The sequence below is a fragment of the Mustela erminea genome, chromosome 4 (assembly GCF_009829155.1).
Source record: "Mustela erminea isolate mMusErm1 chromosome 4, mMusErm1.Pri, whole genome shotgun sequence".
Classification (NCBI taxonomy): domain Eukaryota; kingdom Metazoa; phylum Chordata; class Mammalia; order Carnivora; family Mustelidae; genus Mustela; species Mustela erminea.
In genome coordinates, this window is record NC_045617.1 from 117,773,468 (window position 1) to 117,794,176 (window position 20,709).

The following is a 20,709-nucleotide window of genomic DNA, read 5'->3' on the forward strand; positions in this document are numbered from 1 at the left end:
ACATACAGAAGAACAAATGGAAGGATAGTGCAAATTTCTCACTGGAAACAGTGCAAGTGAGAAGCCAGGGAAGCAAACTAGTTTAAGTACCGAAAGGAAAAAAGAAACCTCTCAGTCTAAATCTTTTTTTTTTTTTAAGATTTTATTTATTTATTTGACAGACAGAAATCACAAGTAGGCAGAGAGGCAGGCAGAGAGGGGCGGGGAAGCAGGCTCCCTGCTAAACAGAGAGCCAGATGCAGGGCTCCATCCCAGGACCCTGAGATCATGACCTGAGCCGAAGGCAGAGGCTCAACCCACTGAGCCACCCAGGCGCCTCTCAGTCTAAATCTTATACCTAGCCAAAATATCTTTAAAAATGAAGGTGCCCTAAGATCTCTTCAGACAGAATTCATCACCAGCAGAACTATACTCTTAAGAAAGGTGAAGGGAAGTCCTTCAGGCAGGAGGAAGAGGATAACTAGATAGAAGCATGGGTCTCCCCTAAAGAATGAAAGGCACTGGCAAATTTATCTACACAAGGAAATACACACACACACACACACACACACACACATTTTAACTGTGGTGCATATCTTTCAGAGGTAACTGTTTAAACAAATAAATGTGCTTTATTACACATGTATGAGTGAAAAGGTATGACAACAAAAGCATAGAGGCCAGGAGGGAAGAAATGGATATCATAGTCAAGTTCTTATACTATATGTGAAGTGGAATACTAACAAAAGCAGATGGTGTGAAGATATACCATGAACCCTAAAGCAGCCAACGAAATATCAAAACAGAATTATAGCTACTAAGGCCAACAAAGGAAATAAAACAGAATCATAAAAAATATGCAGTTGAAAAGAAGGCAGAGAAAGAGAAAAAAAGGAACCAAAAAGTGAACAAATTTAAAAGAAACAAGATGATAGACTTAAATTTAACCATACCAATAACCACATTAAAAACAAGTGGTCTCAACTGTACAGTTTCACGTATAGGTGGCTACTAGAGTAGGCAAATTAATAGAAATAGAAATAGAAAGTAGAATGCGGCTTGCCTGGGGTTGGGGGAGGGGAAAACAAGGACTTACTGCTTATGGGTAACGAGTTTTCAGTTTTGCAAGATGAAAAGGTCCTGGAGAGTGTTTGCCCAACAGTACGACACTGTTAACATTACTGAACTGTGTACTTAAAATGGTTAAGATGTCAAATTCTGTGATGTGTATTTTGCTACAATTAAAACCAAACCAAATCAAACAAAAACAACAACAACAAAAAAATCCCTGTATTTCTCTGAGTTGGAAAAAAAAAAAGCCCAAATGCTTTAATTAAAAGGCAGAGATCATCACATTGGATAAGAAAGCAAGGCCAAATTATATGGTGCTTATAAGAAACACACTTTCTTTCTTTATTTATTTTTAATCACAAATGTGTCTGTATTTTTATATTTTGATATTTGTGTTTCAATAGTCATACTCCCTTGGCAATGCAATATATTATTATTTTAAATATTTCAAAAAGATGGTTCTAAGCAGGGATCCTTTGTCTTCTCCAGATGCTAAGGGTATCTCCACCCAGTAAGAGTTTGGAAGTCCTGCCCTAAGCCTCACCTCATCCCTCAGCTGGCCTTTCTTTTCTTGGATGCCTCATTTCCATATCCACTCATAACAGATGTTCTGAGCGTCCACTGTGTCCCAGATGTGCTCAAGTCACTAGTAACACAGATATATGTGTCTATAAGGTCTCTGCCCTGCCAGGGTCCCACCCATGGCCACTTCACCCAATGCTGGAAAGGTAAAGTCATGGGGTTCAGAAAGCTTACACTGGGGAGAATTACCCTGTCCAAGGACAAGGAATTACCTTGTCCAAATTACCTTTACCAAGCGGGACTTCCTGGGGAAATGAGGTTTTGCAGTATAAGACAGAGGGAAGAAGGGGGAGTTGCCTCAGCCAAGTGGCCAGGTGGATCAGCATATGCAAATGCCTTTGGTGGAGGAGCCCTCAGGCAGGCCTGGGTTAATAGTTCAGTGAGAGAAGGGGTCAGTGGGCATCGAGGGGCAGGGCAGAGCAGCAGGACCTTGCACACCTTGTCAGGGGCTTGGATTTTCACCATTGGAGCTATGGGGAACATCAATAGCAGGGAGAAGAATGGGGGCTGCCATCAGATCAAGAGAGTCCTATCTACCTTTTGAAATGATCACTATAGTAACAAGCAAGTAGAAGGGACTGGAGAGAGTAAGAGAGAAAGCAGGGAGATGAGCCAGGGGCTGTTGTAGGTAAAGTAGTCTGCATGAAATTATTTTGAGCTGAAAATAGGCTTTTTCCTGAACTCCTTTATATAAAAGCAAGGTCCCCCCAAATAACTCAATTGTCCTAAACCCCTTCCTCAGGAGCAACTAGGGAAATAAACCCAGACACTATCACAAAACTACCAATAATACTTCTCATCTGTTCTCCTGTGGGCCCATTTATCTCCTCTAAAAGTCGTCTTCTTTCCTTGTAAGTATGCTCTCCTCCTCCGCTTCTCTTACTAAGTTGGTAAGCTCCCAAATTCTAACTGCCTAGTACTCATATAAAAATCTGTCTTTTCTCTCGCGAATCTGTCTTTTGTCAATTTAATTCACAAGTCCTAGTTACTGAACCTAAAAGGATAGAGGAAAAGTTTTCCATTCTGCCCTGATGAGGGTATCTGGGAGATAAATGGTCTCAAGTAGGGACAGAGTGTTGGAGATGAAGAAAAGTAGATGGGTTCAAGACAGCCTTTAAGAGATCATATATCATTGAGGTCAAGAGAATGGATTAGAGACAGTCTGCCTGGGTTTATAATCCTGCCTCCACCACTGTGAGACACAAGCTGGATGACCTTGGGCAAAGGAAACACACCTTCCCCCCCGCCTGCATTAATTCCCAGTTTTATTCCTCTGGCTAAAAGATCCAGAGGTAACTTGAAGTTTATATTTTTTTAATAGTTCTTCCATCAAGATTTTAGTTGCCCCCATTGCCCTTATAAGCTGGTTGCAAATTATTTAACTCTTACTTATAAAACTTTCATTCTTTGTGTGTGTGTGACATGTGCTCATGAAAAAACACATATAAGCAAAAAGAAAAAAGCTCATGCCACACAGAAATAAACAGTTACATTTTTGATATATGTCTGTATGTGTAACACACATGAACTCAAATTTGGGATTTAATTCTATGTGTGTGAGATGGTACTCAATAAGTCGCTTTGTAACCTGTTATGATTTTACAATATACAAAGAATATATTTTCATGCAAATGTGAGAAACTTTCCAATTGATAAACAGACTTGGAGAATGGGTCAAAAATACAAAATCCAGTGAGATGGTGGTAACAGGGAAGCTACCTAAAACAAAATTCCACCATATGACTAAAGTAAAACAAAGGTCAAAGATACATCAGAAAATGCTAACAGAAAGAAAGAAGAGGCCAGATTTTAATATCAGACAAAAAAGGAATTCAAGGCCTAAATCACACAGGGTAAGGACGTCTGTGTGAATGTCTTTGCTTCCGATCATCACAAACTTGTTTCTTACTCTTCTTATCTCTTCCCTAAGCCTTTCCAACTCATCTACTCCTCTTACCATTTCTTCAGGGTCCAAATGCCTCACAGGAGTATCCTCTTTAAACCCCTGGCCAGGGGCGCCTGGCCAGGGGCTCAGTGGGTTAAGCCGCTGCCTTCGGCTCAGGTCATGATCTCGGGGTCCTGAGATCAAGTCCCGCATCGGGCTCTCTGCTCAGCAGGGAGACTGCTTCCCTCTCTCTCTCTCTCTGCCTGCCTCTCCACCTACTTGTGATTTCTCTCTGTCAAATAAATAAATAAAATCTTAAAAAAAATAAAATAAAAATAAAAAAATAAACCCCTGGCCAGCCTGGGTCGGCCCTCCTTTAAGATTTCCTTCTGCTTCCCAGCTTACACCTTCTTTGGAAGGTTGAGAGTTTCCTTCCACCTCCTGTGGGACATCTTCCGAATGGAGGTCTGCCCTTTGGCATGTTCTGTGGTTTTCCTTAGTTTTCTTGACAAGATTTTTGCATATTGAGTATTCTGCTGTTTTTTTCTTTTGAATAAATTAATCCTGAAAGGATCCGGGACACTTTCTCCTTCCCTACCAATATGGAGCTGCTACAGGGAAATAGGCCCTATACTATAAAGATTTCTGCACATGTCCAAGAAACACACTTTAAATATAAAGACACAGATGTGTCAAAAAGTAGAAGGGTGAAAAAAGGTGTACCATGCTAACACTAATAAGAAAGATGGACTTGGGAATGTATGGTACAGTATGGTGACTATAGTTAGTACTGTACTGTATATTTGAAAGTTGTTTAGAGAGTGGATCTTAAAAGTTCTCAACACAGAGGGCACCTGAATGGCTCAGTTTGTTGAGCATCCAACTCTTGATTTTGGCTCAGGTCATAATCTTGGAGTCGTGGGATCCATCCCCACCTCAGGCTTCATGCTCAGCAGGGAGTCTGCTTAGGATTCTCTCTCTCCTTCTCCCCTCACTACCCTCTTCTCTAAAATAAGTAAACAGATCTTTCAAAAAAGAGTTCTTGGGTGCCTGGGTGGCTCAGTTGGTTAGGTGACTGCCTTCAGCTCAGGTGCATGATCCCAGAAGTCCCAGGCTCCCAGCTCCATGGGGAGTCTGCTTCTCCCTCTGACCTTCTCCCCTCTCATGCTCTCTCTCATTCTCTCTCTCAAATAAATAAAGAAAATCTTAAAAAAAAAAAAAAAGAGGGGTGCCTGGGTGGCTCAGTGGGTTAAAGCCTCTGCCTTCAGCTCAGGTCATGATCCCAGAGTCCTGGGATCGAGCCCCCCATCGGGCCCTCTGCTCAGCAGGGAGCCTGCTTCCTCCTCTCTCTCTGCCTGCTTCTCTGCCTACTTGTGATCTCTGTCTGTCAAATAAATAAATAAAATCTTAAAAAAAAAAAAAGAAGAAAATTTGTAACACAAGAAGAAAATTTGTAACTATGTGTGGTGGTGGATAGTAGCTAGACTAATGTGGTGACCATTTTGAATTGAATCAATATGTTATACCATGAAACTAACATAACATTATATGTCAATTATATCTCAAAAAAGATGTCTATGACTTGGAAAGGTGTCCATGAAATATTAAATTAAAAATAGTTGTGAACCAAAAGAAAAAGAAAGAAAGAAGAAGGATAGAGGGAGGAAGGAAGGAAGGAAGGTAGATTAGTTAACATCAGAAAAAAGTAGATTTCAGAGCAAAGAATGTTGCCATATATAAAGAATATAATTTCAAAAAATATATACATTATTTCATATCATAAAGTGGTCAATTTATCAAGATGGTTTAGTTCTAGAAGTTTATGCACGGAATAACAGAGTTTCAAAATACATGAAGCAAAAATTGACAGAATGGCAAGGATAAACATGCAAATCACAACTACAGCAGAGATTTTAACACTTCTGCTTAATAAATGATATTGATAGGTAGAACATAATCAAGGGTATAGAAGGTAAGCAGCACCATCAATCAACTTGACCTAATTGATATTTATAGAACACTCCATTCAACAACAGCAGAAGGCACATTCTTTTGAAACACGCATGGAACATTTACCAAAATAGGCCATATTATGGGCCATAAAAGAAGTCACAATAAATTTTAAAAGGCTCAAGTCACAAAAAATATGTCCTCTCATCACAGTGGAATTAAGTTAGAAGTTAATAACAAAAAGATTCCTGGAAAATCTCCAAATATTTTGAAACTAGACAACACCCTTCTAAATAAGCCATGGTGGAATAAAAACACAAAAGGGAAACCCCAAATGTATGTTGAATGGAATGAAGATGAAAACTGAACCTACCAAAATTTGTGGGACTCTACTAAATGAGTATTTGAAAGGTCTCAAGTCAATAATCTCAGCTTCTACCTAAGGAACTAGAAGAAGAAAAGCAAATGAAGCCGAAGAAATAAAAAAGCAAAGATCAGAGCAGAAATTAATGACATAGACTACAGCAAAACAATGAAGAAGATCAATGAAGCCAAACGATAGTTCATAAAGAGGAAATCAATAAAACTGCTGAACCTTTAGCCACATGGATCAGGAAGAAAAAGAGGAGACACAAATGACCAATATCAGTAATGACCTCACTATAGATTTTACTGTTTAAAAAAAAGGATAATAAGAGAATATTATGAACAACTTTGTCAATGTCAACAGTGAACAATGAATACCAATACATTAGACAATTTAGATGCAATGGACAAATTCCTTGAAAGATAAACTACCAAAACTCATTTTGTAAGAATCGATAACCTGAATAGTATTTAAATTGAATTTCTAACTTAAAATTTTTCCTTAATGAGAACTCCAGGCTTAGGCAACTTAACTGGTAAATTCGACAAATATTAAAGGAGGAAAAAAATACCAAATACAAACTCAGAAAATGGAAGGGGATAGAAACCTCCCAACTCATTCTGAGGCCAATATTACTCTGATACTGAAATAAGACAAACATTTATAAGAAAAGAAAACTACAGACCAACAACCCTCACTAACATAGAGAAATTTCAAACAAAATTCTAGCTAATCAAATCCAACAGTACATAAAAAGATAAAATACATCATGACCAAGTGGGGTTTATTCTAGGCAGGCAAGTTTGACTTAACATTTGAAAATCAATATACTTCACTATATTAACAAAATAAGAAAGAAAAACCAAATGAGTATCTTAGCAGATGAAAAAAACTTTTGACAAAAATACAATATCCAGGGGTGCCTGGGTGGCTCAGTCAGTTAAGCATCCAACTCTTCATTTCAACTCAAGTAATGATCTCAGGGTTATGAGATGGGGCCTGTGGTGGGCTCTGTGGTGGGCATGGAGCCTGCTTAAGTTTCTTGCTCTCCCTCTCCCTCTGCTCCTCCACCCCCATCTTGCCTTCTCTGTTTCTTAAAAAAGAAAGAAAGAAAGAAATAGAGAAACAAACCAACATCCATTCCTGATTAAAAGCTAAGCAAACTAGTCATAGAAAGGAACTTCCTCAATCTGATCAAGACCATCCATGAAAAACCTACGCTAAGGGCACCAGTCAATTAAGTGTCTGCCTTTGGCTCAGATCATGATCCCAGGGTCCTAGAATGGAGCCCCACATTGGGCTCCCTGCCTGTTTCTCCCTCTCCATCTGTTTGCAGCTACCCCTGCTTGTTCTCCCCTCCCCCCTTTCTGTTAAATAACTAACTAAAATCTTTTAAAAAAGAGAAAAACCTATGGCTAAAATCATATCTAATAGTGAGACTGATTGCTTTCCCTCTAAGATGAAGAGCAAGATAAAGGATACTGCTCACATCACTTCTATTCAACATAGTATTAGAGGTTTTAGCCTATGCAATGAGGCAAGAAAAAAATAGGCATTTATATTGGGAAGGAAGAAGTAAAACTGTCTTTATTTAAGATAAGCATGATCCTTAAAGAAAAATTGATAAACCAGACTTAATCAAAATCAAAAACTTCTGTGCTATGAGAGACTTCTGCTATTAGGAGAACGAAAACCTGGGGTGACTGAGTGGCGCAGTCATTTAAGTGGCTGCCTTTAGCTCAGGTCATGATCACAGGGTCCTGGGATCGAGCCCTGCATCAGGCTCCCTGCTCGATGGAGAGCCTGCTTCTCTCTCTCTCCCTCTGTCTGCCACTCTGTCTACTTGTGCTCTCTCTCTCTGTTAAATAAATAAAATCTTTAGGAGAATGAAAAGCCAAAGACTGGGAGAAAAACTTATGCAAATCATTTAGCTGATAAAGAAGTTGTAAAGAGCTGTAAATATGTAAAGAGCTCTTATAACTCAATAATAAGAAAACAACCCAATTTTAAAAACGAGCAAAAGCTTTGAATGGACACTTCACCAAAGGAGACATCCAGGTGATAAATAAGCACAGGAAAAGAGGCTCAACATTATTAGCCATCAAGGAAGGCAAATTAAAACCACAGTGAGAAACCACTACCTACACTATTTAGAACAGCTTTTAAAAAAAGAGAGAGATGAACAATACCAAGTATTGGTAAGAATGGGGGACAATGGAAACTTCTGTGTACACTGCTGGTGGAAGTGTTAAATGAGACAGCTGCCCTGGAGAAATGTTTGTTAGTTTCTTATAAAGTTAAACTTACCATTTAATCCAGCAACTCCACTCTTAGGTATTTACCCAAGAGAGAAATAAAAACATATATCCACAAAAAGACAGGCTGGGATATTTATGGGAGCTTTATTCATAATAGAAAAAACTAGAAATAACCTAAATATCCATCGTAGATAAATAGATAAATACACTGCGGTATATTCTTACAGTGGACTACTGCTCTGCAACAAAAGGGAAAAAACTACCCATAAGTGCCACAAAACTGATGAATCACATAGACGTTATGCTGAGTCACAGACACAAAAGACTAGTGTTATGGACTGAATTGTGTCCCCAAATTCATATGTTGAAGCGCTAACCAACATGACCATATTTGGAGACAGGGACTTTTAAAGAAGTAATTAAAGTTGAGTAAGGTCATAAGGATTATAGGAACCTAATCCAGTAGGACTGGTGTCCTTAAAAAAAGAGGGAGAGACACTAGTGATGTGCCCAAAGAAAAGGCCATATTGGGACACATTGAGCAGGCAGCCATCTGCAGCCAAAGAGAGAGGCCTCAGGAGAAACCAAACCTGTCAACACCTTGAGCTTGGTCTTCCAGCCTCTAGAACTGTGAGAAAATAAATTTCTGTTGTGTAAGCCTCCCAGTCTCTGGTATTAGATGCAGCCCCCAGATACCTTTGCCCTCCATGTGTTTCTCCCCCAGCCATTCCTTCTGGAACCTCTGTTCTCCCAGAAGCCTTGAAAGTGTGCCTTCCTCATACTGTACCCCCTAATAATACTTTTAAATAAAGAAACATTTTAAAAAGTGGCTTGGTCAGTTGGTGGCTTAGTCAGTTGGGCATCCAACTCTTGATTTCTGCTGGGGTCATGATCCCAGGGTCAGGAGTTAGAGCCCCAGGGCTCCACGATCAGCAAGGAGGCTGCTTGAGAATCTCTTCCCTTCTGGCCCTCCCCTTCTTGCGCATGTGCACACACACTCTCTCTCTCTGAAATAAATAAATCTTAAAAAAAAAAAAAAAGTGTCAGAACACCTGGGTGGCCCAGCTGAGAGTCGGACTCTTGATTTCAGCTGAGATCATATTCTTGGGGTGGTGGGATGGAGTACCACCTCCTGCTGGAGCCTGGTTAAGATTCTCTCTCCCTCTCCCTCTGCCCCCCCCCACCCTGCTCGGACAGTGTCTTTTAAATAAATAAATAAATGTAACTAATACAATTATATAACTACATTTACATGAAGTTTTAGAATAGGTAAAACTAATCTATAGTGACAGAGACTAGATCAATGGTTGCCTGGGGCCTGGGAGAAGGAGATGGGTATTGACTGAAAATGGACTCAAAGAAATTTTGGATATAATGAAGGTATTCTGTTTGACTGTGGTGGTGGTGGTGGTTATCTGGTACATAATTTGTCAAAACTCATTAAACTAGGGACGTCTGGGTGGCTCAGTCATTGAGCATCTGCCTTCAGTTTGGGTCATGATCCCAGGCTCCTGGAATGGAGCCCCACATTGGGTTCCCTGGTCGGCGGGGAGTCTGCTTTCCCTCTCCTACTCCCCCTGCTCATGTTCCTGCTCTTACACACTCTCTCTCTCTCTGTCAAATAAATAAATAAATACCCCCCAAACTCATTGAACTGTGTACTTAGTTGGCACATTTTATCCATGAAAATTATATCTCAATAAAGTTTATTTTATTTATTTTATTTTTTTTAAAGATTTATTTATTTGAGTGGTGCCTGGATGGCTCAGTCATAAAGCATTTGCCTTCCGCTTGGGTCATGATCCTGGGGTCCCGGGATCGAGCCCTGCATTGGGCTCCCTGCTTGGTGGGAAGCCTGCTTCTCCCTCTCCCACTCCCCTTGCTTGTATTCCCTTTACTGCTGTCTCTCTCTCTGTCAAATTAATAAATAAAATATTTAAAAAACAACAAAGATTTATTTATTTGAGAGAGAGTGCCTGAGCAAGTGGGGGGAAAGGGAGGGGGAGAGGGAGAGAATCTCAAGCAGACTCCCTGCTGAGTGTAGAGTCCAACATAGGGTTTGATCTCACCACCCTGACATCATGACCTGAACCGAAGTCAAGAGCCACCCAGGTGCCCCTCAATAAAGTTGATTTTGAATAAAATATTACATAAAAAGTACATACAAGAACACTTGACTACAATGTACGGGGATGTACATACCAATGCTTCATATCTTTCATTTTGCAATTTTGGATTTTTAGAAATGTGTATCCCCAGCAAGGGAAGCGGTGGATAGTCTCAGCCCTAGGTTCAAAGAGGATGCAGATGGAGCTCTCCATTCTAAAGGCAGAAAGAGTTAGAACAATGTATTTTCTATAATTTAGTCATGAAAAATGGCCAACAATAAACATTAACCAACATTCAGAGATATTTTGTAACTTAAATTTCTAATGTATAATGTATATCTTTCTTACTAAGTCCCCATTTCTATCTTCAACAGATGCTGGTTTTATTTAGCCCGGGAGTGAGTGCTTCCTGGTGTCTTGTTTTCTAGCTTGGTCTGGGCACTGCATCAAAGCCCCTCTGGGATGCTTGCCTAAGGGAGACTGAAGGCTCCCGCAGCAGGGACTAAAGCGTGTCTGCCCTAATTAAGAGGGAAAATTACCATTAACCTAACACAGCAACCCTTGCTTCTTTTTTCACTAGAGAGCAGAAAGGAGAGAGGGGCGCCCTGCTGGATCTATTGGTGGAGCTGGGGCTGTGACTAGGTTTCTCTGGCTTAAGTTCGAGCCCCACAAGGGGTGTAGGAATTACTTAAAAATAAAAATTTTTTTAATTAAAAAAAAAAAAAAAGAAAAGAGAGAGAAGACTTGGAATAGTGATTTTAAAAGTGTTTTCCAGCTGTAGTATTTTTTGAGTCCACTTTATTGTTTTTTCATTACTCTTCTTATGTACTCATTCGCCTACATAGAGTTATGTCTCAGTGCTAAATTCTGTAATAAGGGCTGGGGATGCACCACGTAAGGAGAGAGACATGATTTGTGCCTTCATACTGCTCACATTCCAGTGGGAGTTGGGGGCTGTCAGCACCCCAAATCACACTGACTTAAACAATAAATGTATTGGCTTGATGCTGGGGAATCTTAGGCAGGAGGCTGGGCTGCGAGGGTTCCCTGTGACTCTCTGAGTAGTGAGGCTGGTACTGACACAGTCTCTGGAGACAGTTCTTGCTCCCACCACAGCCCCACAAAGTCTAGACGAAACACCCTCCCTCCCAGACTGAAGCAGGCAAGTAGACTAATGGAGCCTCTCGCTGACCTCTTATTGTGCCTCATTGGCCAGATTTGTGTCACGTGCTCTCTCTGGACCAATCACCATAAGGGAGAGGGGGATTACCCATGAACCAATCAGGGTGCTCCTTGGAGGTGAATGTGGCAGGACCTCTCTGGGCTTGTCTCGGGGTCCAGAAAGTAGACTCACTGCTTTATTCTAATTGGGTCAAATTAACTCAAATAGGCACATTGTAAACTTAAACATTGGTTCCAGGCAGCTGACAACCCTTTAGCAACTTCCGGAAGCATTGACTTCAAATACTGGGCTCAACTACAAGCTAATTCAAGGGAGTGAATCTTAGACAAAACATTCCAAAAATGTCCAGTGGTTTCGCTATGTGACTGTTGAGGGGCAGTCAGGAAAGACTGTTTGAGGGGCTGGGTCCAGAAACACACAGCTTGGCTTTGAGTTCCCCATCCTGACCCTTTCCAGCTGGTGTTAAATCCCTTAAGCCCGTGGCTCTCCTATGAAATGGGCATCCTCTTGGTGGATTTGCGAAAGGACTAAATGAGATAATGTAGGTGATGCCTCTTCGTACAGTGCCTGGCTCGCAGTAAGCGCTCAGTGTTACTGTTGAACGCGTGCGGAGCCAGACCAGTTGATAGCATCACTAGATACACCTGGATGCTTCTCAGTTTGTTTCTGACCCACATCTTCATCTCATCAATTTTACATCACCGTTGATCAAGAATAGGACCACTATTTGCAGGTATTTGCCAAGGTTCTGTCTTTCACCTGTATTGCTTTTCTCTTATTTTCCTCCACCTCCCCTTTTAGGAGGTTGTATGAAAGACTGGTCAAGGGGTGCCTGGGTGGCTCAGACGGTTAAGCATCTGCCTTTGGCTCAGGTCCTGATCTCAGTGCCCATGGGATTGAGAGCCCCACTTCTTGCTCAGCGGGAATCTGCTTTTCCCTCTCCTTCTGCCCCTTCCCTCCCCTCTCTGCTCTCGCACCCCACCCCCAATAAATAAATAAAATCTAAAAAAGGAAAGACCGGTCAAAGGCTCTGAGGTCAGACTCTCAGGGTTCAAGTCTGGGTACTACCACTTCTTCCTTGTGTGACAGTGACCTTGAGCGGGATACATCTATATAGCAGGTGTACAAACTGTATCTTTTAACGACATTATAAGGGTGTTGTGAGAATAGTAATAGCACATCCATGTGAACGGCTCCCTAAGGGCCTGCCACATACTCAGCATTTGATGTGTGTTGTTTGGCACTATTAAGACTATTTCATCAACCATGACTCCAGACTCTATTCTTGTTATCTATTTGTCTCAGTCTTGCTCCTTGATTCCAGCTGCTTATTCCTTGCCTACCTGCCGAATATTTTCTCATGAAAATCCAACCAAAACTTCATTCTCAATCCATCCTAAAACACACCTACAGTACTTCCGTCCACTCTTCTCTTTCCCCAGCTGTCTTCCCCTACATCCCTGCTGCCGTTCCTCCATTGATGTCAGCACTGATGGGAAACGAAGGACTTGGATTCCTAGTTCAAGAATTCCAAATATCAGAAAGCCTTGTTTCTCTCTCTTCCTGTAAGTTCTCATAGTTTGAGGGCCCTCCCACCCAGGTTGAGGGAAATGAGAACAGAGCTGTAAAGGGACTTGCCCAAGGTCACCAGCAAGTGGGCAGCAGAAGGAATTCAACTCTCCTGCTTTTGAGGTGATTCCTCTCTCTCCACTCCCCGCAACTCGTGGCTGTTTCTCTGTGCCACAAAACCACTTTGCCCCAGTTGCCCTAGGGGCCCTGGCAGACTCACAGTTCCCAGGGTTGGGAAGGCGAGGCTGGGGGTCCCCAAGTAGTTCTTGAAACAATTAAAAATCAGATTTCGTAAGCCAAGTCTCCCGTTACCCTGAGCTGTGTGTTGGGAAGGGGGCAGGCAGAGTGTGGTGGGGGTGGGGGGTGAGGGGAAGCTCCTTTGAGAATTTCTAAGCATTGTGAACAAAGCAAACCCCAAACTCTAGGATGTGAATCATTCTGAGTGTGCTTCTGTTGGCCACCAATGGGTACAAGAAATGTAAATTCTGCAGGGGTTGTGAGTGGTTTCGCCTGTGTTTTTCAGGGTTAGAAATTCCAAGCATGGAGTTTGTGGGTGCCCAAGGAAGCCCTCCATGTCTCTTCCTACAGTCCTACCTCTCTCAGCCCTGACTGATCTTTGGTAGGTAAGGCAGAAGCTGACAGGTGCTCAGCAGGAGGCCACATGCAGGCGTAGGCCCCAGACACCAGAACAGCCACTGGATTCATCATGTTCCTACTTCCTCAGACTATTGAAGTCAGAAAATTCTTGCCATTCCTGAGCTGGTAAGGGAGACTCAGACCCAGTGACCTCCTTTTGTTCCTGCTGAGGGCTGCAGCCCCTCGCCAGTTTCTCCCTCTGTCCGGGACTGACTCCTGCTTCAGCTCCGCCCCGGTAGGCGGAGGAAAGGGGAGCAGGAAGCAGCAGCGGGAAGAGTCTACAAGGTGAAAAGAGGGTGGCCACACTTTCTCCATTCTCCCACCACACCAGGGGAAGGAAATGAAAGGCCCAAAGTAAAGCTGAAGTTTAAAACAATCCCCTGTTCATAGACACAGAAACTGGGATTGAGGTTCTCGTGGGTTGTGAAGGAGGGGTGCTGGGAGGAGGAGCGGGGGAGTTATTGTTTAATGGGGAGAGTTTTTTTGTGGCAGATGATGAAAGGTTTTGGCTATAGATAGTGGTGATGGTTACACAACATTGTGAATTTAGTTTATTTAATGCCACTGAATTGTACCCTCACAAATTGTTAAAATGGTAAATATTATGCTATGTATTTTGCCTCAATTAAAAAAAATCTACAATAATTTTTCTTTTCAAAGCCCCTTTCTCTGCATTTCTTTTGAAACTGACTTCAAATAGACTGGCCTTCAAATCTATGCTGGATTTTTTGCCGGGAGATCATTATACTTTGCTTTAGGCTGGTGGCTCTAGAGAATTATGGATGACAGGAATGATTGAAACTGATTTACTTCTCAAGTGTTTGAGATTCCTTCATCCCTACCCAATAATGTCTATTCAGGAAGAGCTTGTCTTGACCAAAGACAGGAAAATAAAAGAAAATGTACAGGCCACCATCTAAAGTGGGCCTGGTGAAGAAAATCTCCTATGTGAAATCTCAGATTTGGAAAACAAATTGGTGGCTGATGATTTGCCTTACAAAAGACTGATTCACTTAACAAAAGAGTTTACTCAAAGGTTCCTTTAAGAAGTTAGCCCCCTGGTACATTTAATGATATTATTGGATTAAAAAAAAAAAAGCCATCCGACCATTCAAGGACACTGCACTGTAAATACGTGAATGCATTGTATTGTGTTGTAAGAGTGGGAATAAAAGAGTCAGGACTCTTTGACAAATGGACCATTTTGGCCCAAAGTAACACAAGGGGGTGGGGTGGGAGGGCAGTAAGACGAGTTTTCTTGGCCTAAAATCTGGGCTGCTTTCTGGAAAGGCTTTGGGAGTTTGTGATTTATTTAAGACTGGCTAAGCCCAAGGTCTGCTATGTGTCCATTTTGAGAACTTATGGTCAAAGTTTCTACCTCTGCCCATGTTGACCGCCCCCATCACCTGCCCTCATCATAAAGGCTCTCAGGTGTGTGAGCACAGCTCTGTCCTACGATGGCAGAAAAATATCTCTGTTGCCAGAAAGTGGATTCTCTCTGGTGATGAAGAATGATCCTTATTTATGTCTGCATAGGTACATTCTGGGGCCCATAAAGGTTTAATTGTCCCTCTAACTAGTTTTTTTAAAAAACCCACAAAGAGGCTGCCAGCTTTCCCCAGAGTTTAAAACCAACTGAATGCGGTTCTGTGGAAACTGCTTTAAGTGTGTAACTCGCGCCGTGTCCTGGGGCACAAGGCAGGATTGTTTTGGGGAGTCGAAAGACGCAGCTCTTAGGAGGACTTTTAAAGTCAGTTTTTGTGGCTTTGGGCTGCTGCTGACCCTGGCTTGCTCTGCAGAAGGAGAGAGAGAGAGATAGAGACTTTCTCTCTCTCTCTCTCTCTCTCTCTCTCTGGCAGCCTACTTCTGGAAGTTAGTCCCAGGCTGCCACTGCCCCCTATCGCCACCTTCCGGTTCAGGGTCGGGGGAGGCGGGGGTGTGTGTGTGGGGGGAAGCTCCCTGTCAAAGGACCCTGAACACCCTTCCTTCTCTCTCAGACATCATCTTTGAGGGTTTAAAAGACTCCCAGGACAGAGGAGAGATGGAAAGAGGGGAAACGTGTCTGAGACAAAAAGAGAAAGACAGGCGCTGGTAACTGAAACTGGGTCCAGAGAGACACAGTTTGCCGGGCCTCTCCAGTGTGTGGGGGGAGCAGTAGCTCATTCTTACGGGTCCTCCATGCAGCTGCACGCCAGTTTGTGCCCATTTGCTCAGGCTACCCTTAGGGACTGCCCATCCACTATGTTCCAGCCACAGTGGTAAATGAAATGCAGACCGTGCCTGCTCTCAGGGAGCCTACAGTCCGGCGGTAGAGTTCCACACTGAATCAAGTTAATTATGCCAACAAGCATATAATTACAAGCTGTGGTGAAGGCTACAAAGACAACATAGGGGGTGCTGAGAGAAGCGAATGAGGTTCATAGACGTTTCCCTGAGGAGGTTAGACCTTGCAAGCTGGACTTGAAGAATGAGAGGGAGTGAGGTAGGAGGGGAAGGAGAGGAAGGGGAAGGATCCCAGAGGGAAGGAACAGCACATGCAAAGACCCCGGGGCAGGAAGAAACAAGGACCTCTTAGGTATCGCTGGTAGAGTGAGATGTGGCTAACCAAGCTGGATGTTTAAGCGGCTGCCAGAATCTTCTTTGTCCTCTCTTTGAGCTCCCTTTTCTTAAAAGACTTGTAAAGGGTTCTCCATCCATAACACTTCACTTTGAGCTACAAAGGGCTATGTCCAGACTGCCCCCAGATTACCGAAACCTTTCTCCTACTCTTTGATTCTATGAAGAAAACACACTTATCAAAAGACTAAAGCAAATAGTTTTGACGTGCAGTTCTGTACCATAAGGGAGGCTATAATGAAATCAGTCCCAGTTTACATGATTCCAAATGGTTTCATTTAAATGTCCCACCCTGTATTTACGTGTCCCTACCACTCTGACTGTAGTTTATCTTCCAGTATAGTCTACTGAACTTGCAAGCTTGGCCTCTGTGTAATTCCGCCTCTTACTTTTTCCATTCCATGGCCTGTCATTTACATTTTTCTTTAGAAATACAAATATTTATTTTCAGTATTAGTTTTTACTCTTGCTTAGCCCTATATGTTATAGAGTACACCGACTGTGATATGGGTTCTAGTCCTACATTTTTCCATAAACTGGTGGTGACCTTAGCCAAGTCATTTAACCTCACGAGCCTAAGATGATTTGTAAGATGAGATGTTTTTCATTTCCGTTATTTTGTTTCATAAAATTAGCGGATCCATATTCAGGATTCCTCTTAGATTCTGTACCTCTTACAGTCATCCAGGAGTATTTTTCTTACATTTTTGTCTTTATCAACCCCTCTTTCAGAATGTCTTTGTGGGTAGGACCAACTCTCTGCATAATTGTTTTTGTATGGTAGTGTACCCAGGGTAGTATTTAGCAAATGAAAACAGAGCATACTGTTGGGCTTGGGTTAAAGCTCACATATGTGGGGAAGTGGTTGAGCAGGAAAATTCTAGCTACAGGCCAGAGATTCCCTTGGACCGCTTCTCAGTCTGCGGTGTATGAACCCATAGGGGTATATGGAGGTGTACCAGTGAGTATAGGAAAACCTCCTTTCTGGAACAAGAATTCTACTCAAAAGATTTGAGGATAGAAAATTGACTTTAGTATTGAGGCAAATATGGATATGTTGTGAATAGAAGATAAAAGTGATGATTTTTTAAATATTTATTTATGTATTTATTTGAGATATAGAGTGAGAGAGAGCAGGAGTTGGGGGGAGTGGAGGACAGAGGGAGAGAGAGAAGCAGACTTCCTGCTGAGCAGGGAGCCAGGATGCAGGGCTCCATCCCAGGACCCCAGGATCATGATCTGAGCCCAAAGCGGACACTCAACCGACTGAGCCACCCAGCACCCCAAAATTCAGATGATATTTTAATATAAAAGGAGAACCCAGGGCTGTACAGCTTGGGGCACACTGCAACGTGAGAGGAAATGGGGCTTTTACATCCGTCCTTGGGTTGCTCGAGAAACACTTGTCTTGTGGGTCTTTTGAGATATGTACACTTTCACAGGGTAAAGGTGTTAACTCAGTCAGGAAGGGCATTCCCAATAAATAGTGGACATGTGTGGAAAATCCAATTTCACCCATTAGGAGAGTTTAAAGCAGGTCCCGAGGTTTAGAGGGAACCAGGCTGAACAAAGGATCCCCTCCAAACACAAATCAGTTACACAGTCTTGCTTAGGATCCTGGCTAAAGGCTGGGTTTGAGCTGATCCAAACATCTGGAAGATCTCTCATCCTTTCTCTGACGGTCCCGTATTTCTTCTCATTTGTACCCCCAGCTCTTGCACTTTCTATACCATTTTATGTCAGTTATATTTTCTTGTATATACAGCTTCTCAGCTAGAAGACAGAAAGATCGGGTGAATTAAGAAAAAGTATAGGATTGAGCATCAAGTCCTTGCTTGCCAAGTGACTTTTGGTACTCCCAGAAGCCTCTCTAATTCACAGTTCGCTCATCTATTAAATGATGCAAAATAACACCCGCCTGGCCTACTGAACAGGTAGGATTGTGTCCACAGCATATGGATTTGCAATGTAAAAACATTTTGTAAATCATTAAACCAAAATCAGTTATCATTAACTAAGACCCCAAAGGGAAGGAGGGCATATCTCTTGAATCATCTTTCTATTCCCCTCAACTTTTAACTTTGGCTAGTTGGTTCTGATAACTATAGTGATAAAGATCATGAAATGCTGTCCCCAGGCTGACCCTGGGAAAACTCCAATTCTGTCTTTCTTTTCCACCCCCATCCTTTACTCCTTTTCTGGCTTCAGTCCCCACCCCCACAAGCTCCCACCTGCTATTTCTTCCCACTGCCCCTTCCAGAGAATTTGGGTATTAAGAGGACATATACATATACCTATACATAGGCTGTGTAACGTATATGAATGAACTGCTGGAGGTAATTTCAGGCATCAGCAGGGGAAGTTTTATGGCAATGCCATTTTTGTGGACAAATGAACTGGTGTCATTCTGGAAAATTCCACCCAAACAACTTTTTGTTTGTCAGTTTGTTTTGAGACCCAGCCTAAAAATCTCTCTTGTAATAATGAATAATTACATTTTCATGGACTTCTTTGCTTAAGTCAGATAATTACTCTTCCTTCTCAGTTTGGGGTGAAGGCCAGCCTGCACAGTTAACATCTCTGAGGGAAATACCAGGAAAGGTTAGGAGGGGTAATGGGCAGGTTGAATATGTACTGGATTAAGAACGCTTCAGCTAAACAGTAACTTTACTAGGCTGTTCCCCTCATATCTGCCTTGACCTCAGGGTAGAGTAGACTTTTTTTTTTTTCCCTAAGATTTATTTATTTGTTGGTGAGAGAGAGAAAGGGAGCAAGCACAAGCAGGGGGAGTGGCAGGCGGAGGGAGAACCAGGCTGCCTGCTGAGCAAGGTTGCCAGTCGTGAGACTCAATTCCAGAACCCTGGAATCATGACCTTAACTGAAGCCTACACTTAACCAACTGAGCCGCCAAGGCGCCCCTAGAGTGGACTTTAAAAAAAAAAAAAAATTAATTTGACAGAGCGAGAGAGAAACAGAAGCAGCACAGGGAGAGGGAGCAGCAGAGGGAGAAAGAGGGAACCCCATGCAGGACCAATCCCAGGACACCCCAATGATGACCAAGCCGAAAGCAGACGGTTAACCCGCTGAGCCGCTCAGGCGCCCCTAGAGTAGACTTTCTTAGCAGAAATGTATCAGGGGCCCCCCGCTTGCTCAGTAGGTAGAGCACACATCTCACACACAACACTTGATCTCTGGGGCAGTAGTTCAAGCTTCATGTTAGGCATATTGAGGGGGGGAGGAAGGGAGGCGGGAAGGATTAAGGGAGGAAGGCAGGAAGGAAGTGTTCTTATGCGTCTCTTCGTAATTTTCCCTTTCAAAACACATGGGTTGTGCAAGAAGAATCCACATCCCACACTAACAAGGCAAGGGTTATAATAACTTGATTTCTTACAGGCAATACTTTCATCTTATGTTTTATTTTCCATTTTTTGAGCAAGCGTTTGTCGTAAGAGATCAAGTTAGTTAATAAAGAGGGATAGGAGTGTAAGCTGTGGATGCTTCCTTTTCATTTCCAGCCCCCGAAATGCAAGTTTTGAAGGGGAGAGTGGTCACTCCATGTCCTCAAATCGCTCCAAGGGCAACAGGGCAGACCCGAAACCAAGACAAGCCCGAGAGCCGGAACCAGGGGTTGGAGGTCCAGCCCAAGAAGACCCCAGGCCAGGAATTCAGTGGAAGAGCCTCTGCTGCTGCCCCGCCTGCACGCCTCCACAGACCCGCAGGTGGCCGGGGGTCTCGGTTTCCACACTTGCAGAAATGGTAGCATGGCCCCGCTCTCCTCAGGTGCCTCGGAGGCACTAACAAGAAACCACCCGCCTCAGTGAGGTTCTCTTCCTTGGGCTACAAGAGCCGGCTGAAGAGAACAAATCACCTTGTTCTCTCCCTCCCTAAGTAGCTCCAGGTGATCTTTTTCGTGGGGGTGGATGCCAGGCGGAGACTGCCCCCAGCAACCACGTAACCCGAGGCCGGAGGGGCTTCGCGCCCACGACGACCCAGCACCAGCCAGCCCGCCTGGGTCCCAGCCGCGCGGCAGGCGGCGGGGTGGGGGCGAGGGAGACTGCCAGGTGGCCACGTGACCCCACCCGTTGCCCCGGGAGATGGCCGGCGCTTTGTTCTCAAAGCCCCGACTCTCCCACCCGGCGTCCCCAGCAGGGCGAGCCGTGGTGCGCGCGGGGTCGACCCGGCCGGCTCCGCGCGGCCGCCAGGGCCCTCCCGGCCGCCCGCTGGCCCCCCCCCGCCGCCCCCCCCCCCGCCGCCCCGCCGCGGTTGGTACAGCCCGCGCCTGGAGTCTGCGCGGCTGTGACGGGGGCCCCAGAGCAGGCGGCAAGTCGCCGGGGAGGAGGTGAGCGGCGCGGGGCTGAGGCGCCGAGGGCTCCCTCTGCTGCCGGAGAGGGCGCGAGGCGAGCGTCCTGAGCCAGGGGGCTGCCCCCAGCGTCGCCCGGGCCGGACCGCCTCCTGTTTGCGCGCCCAGAGCCTGACTCCAGGGACCCCTCAGCCCTGCAGGCTCC

General features: G+C 43.8%; 1 protein-coding gene across 3 annotated transcripts in view; it reads left to right on the top strand.

Moving 5' to 3' along the window:
* The window catches only part of TCP11 (t-complex 11), a 138,139-nt gene that overhangs the window by 97,719 nt on the left and 19,711 nt on the right, over window positions 1-20,709 (top strand). Inside the window, exon 1 of one of the 3 annotated variants that reach the window (XM_032340557.1) lies at window positions 20,284-20,543. The exons of 1 other annotated variant lie outside the window; for it this stretch is intronic. In XM_032340557.1, the coding sequence (XP_032196448.1) occupies window positions 20,299-20,543 (245 nt within the window). In that variant the 5' untranslated portion in view covers window positions 20,284-20,298. Of the gene's footprint in view, window positions 1-20,283; window positions 20,544-20,709 lie in introns of those variants that run through there. One more of the 3 variants, XM_032340558.1, reaches the window with a different exon arrangement.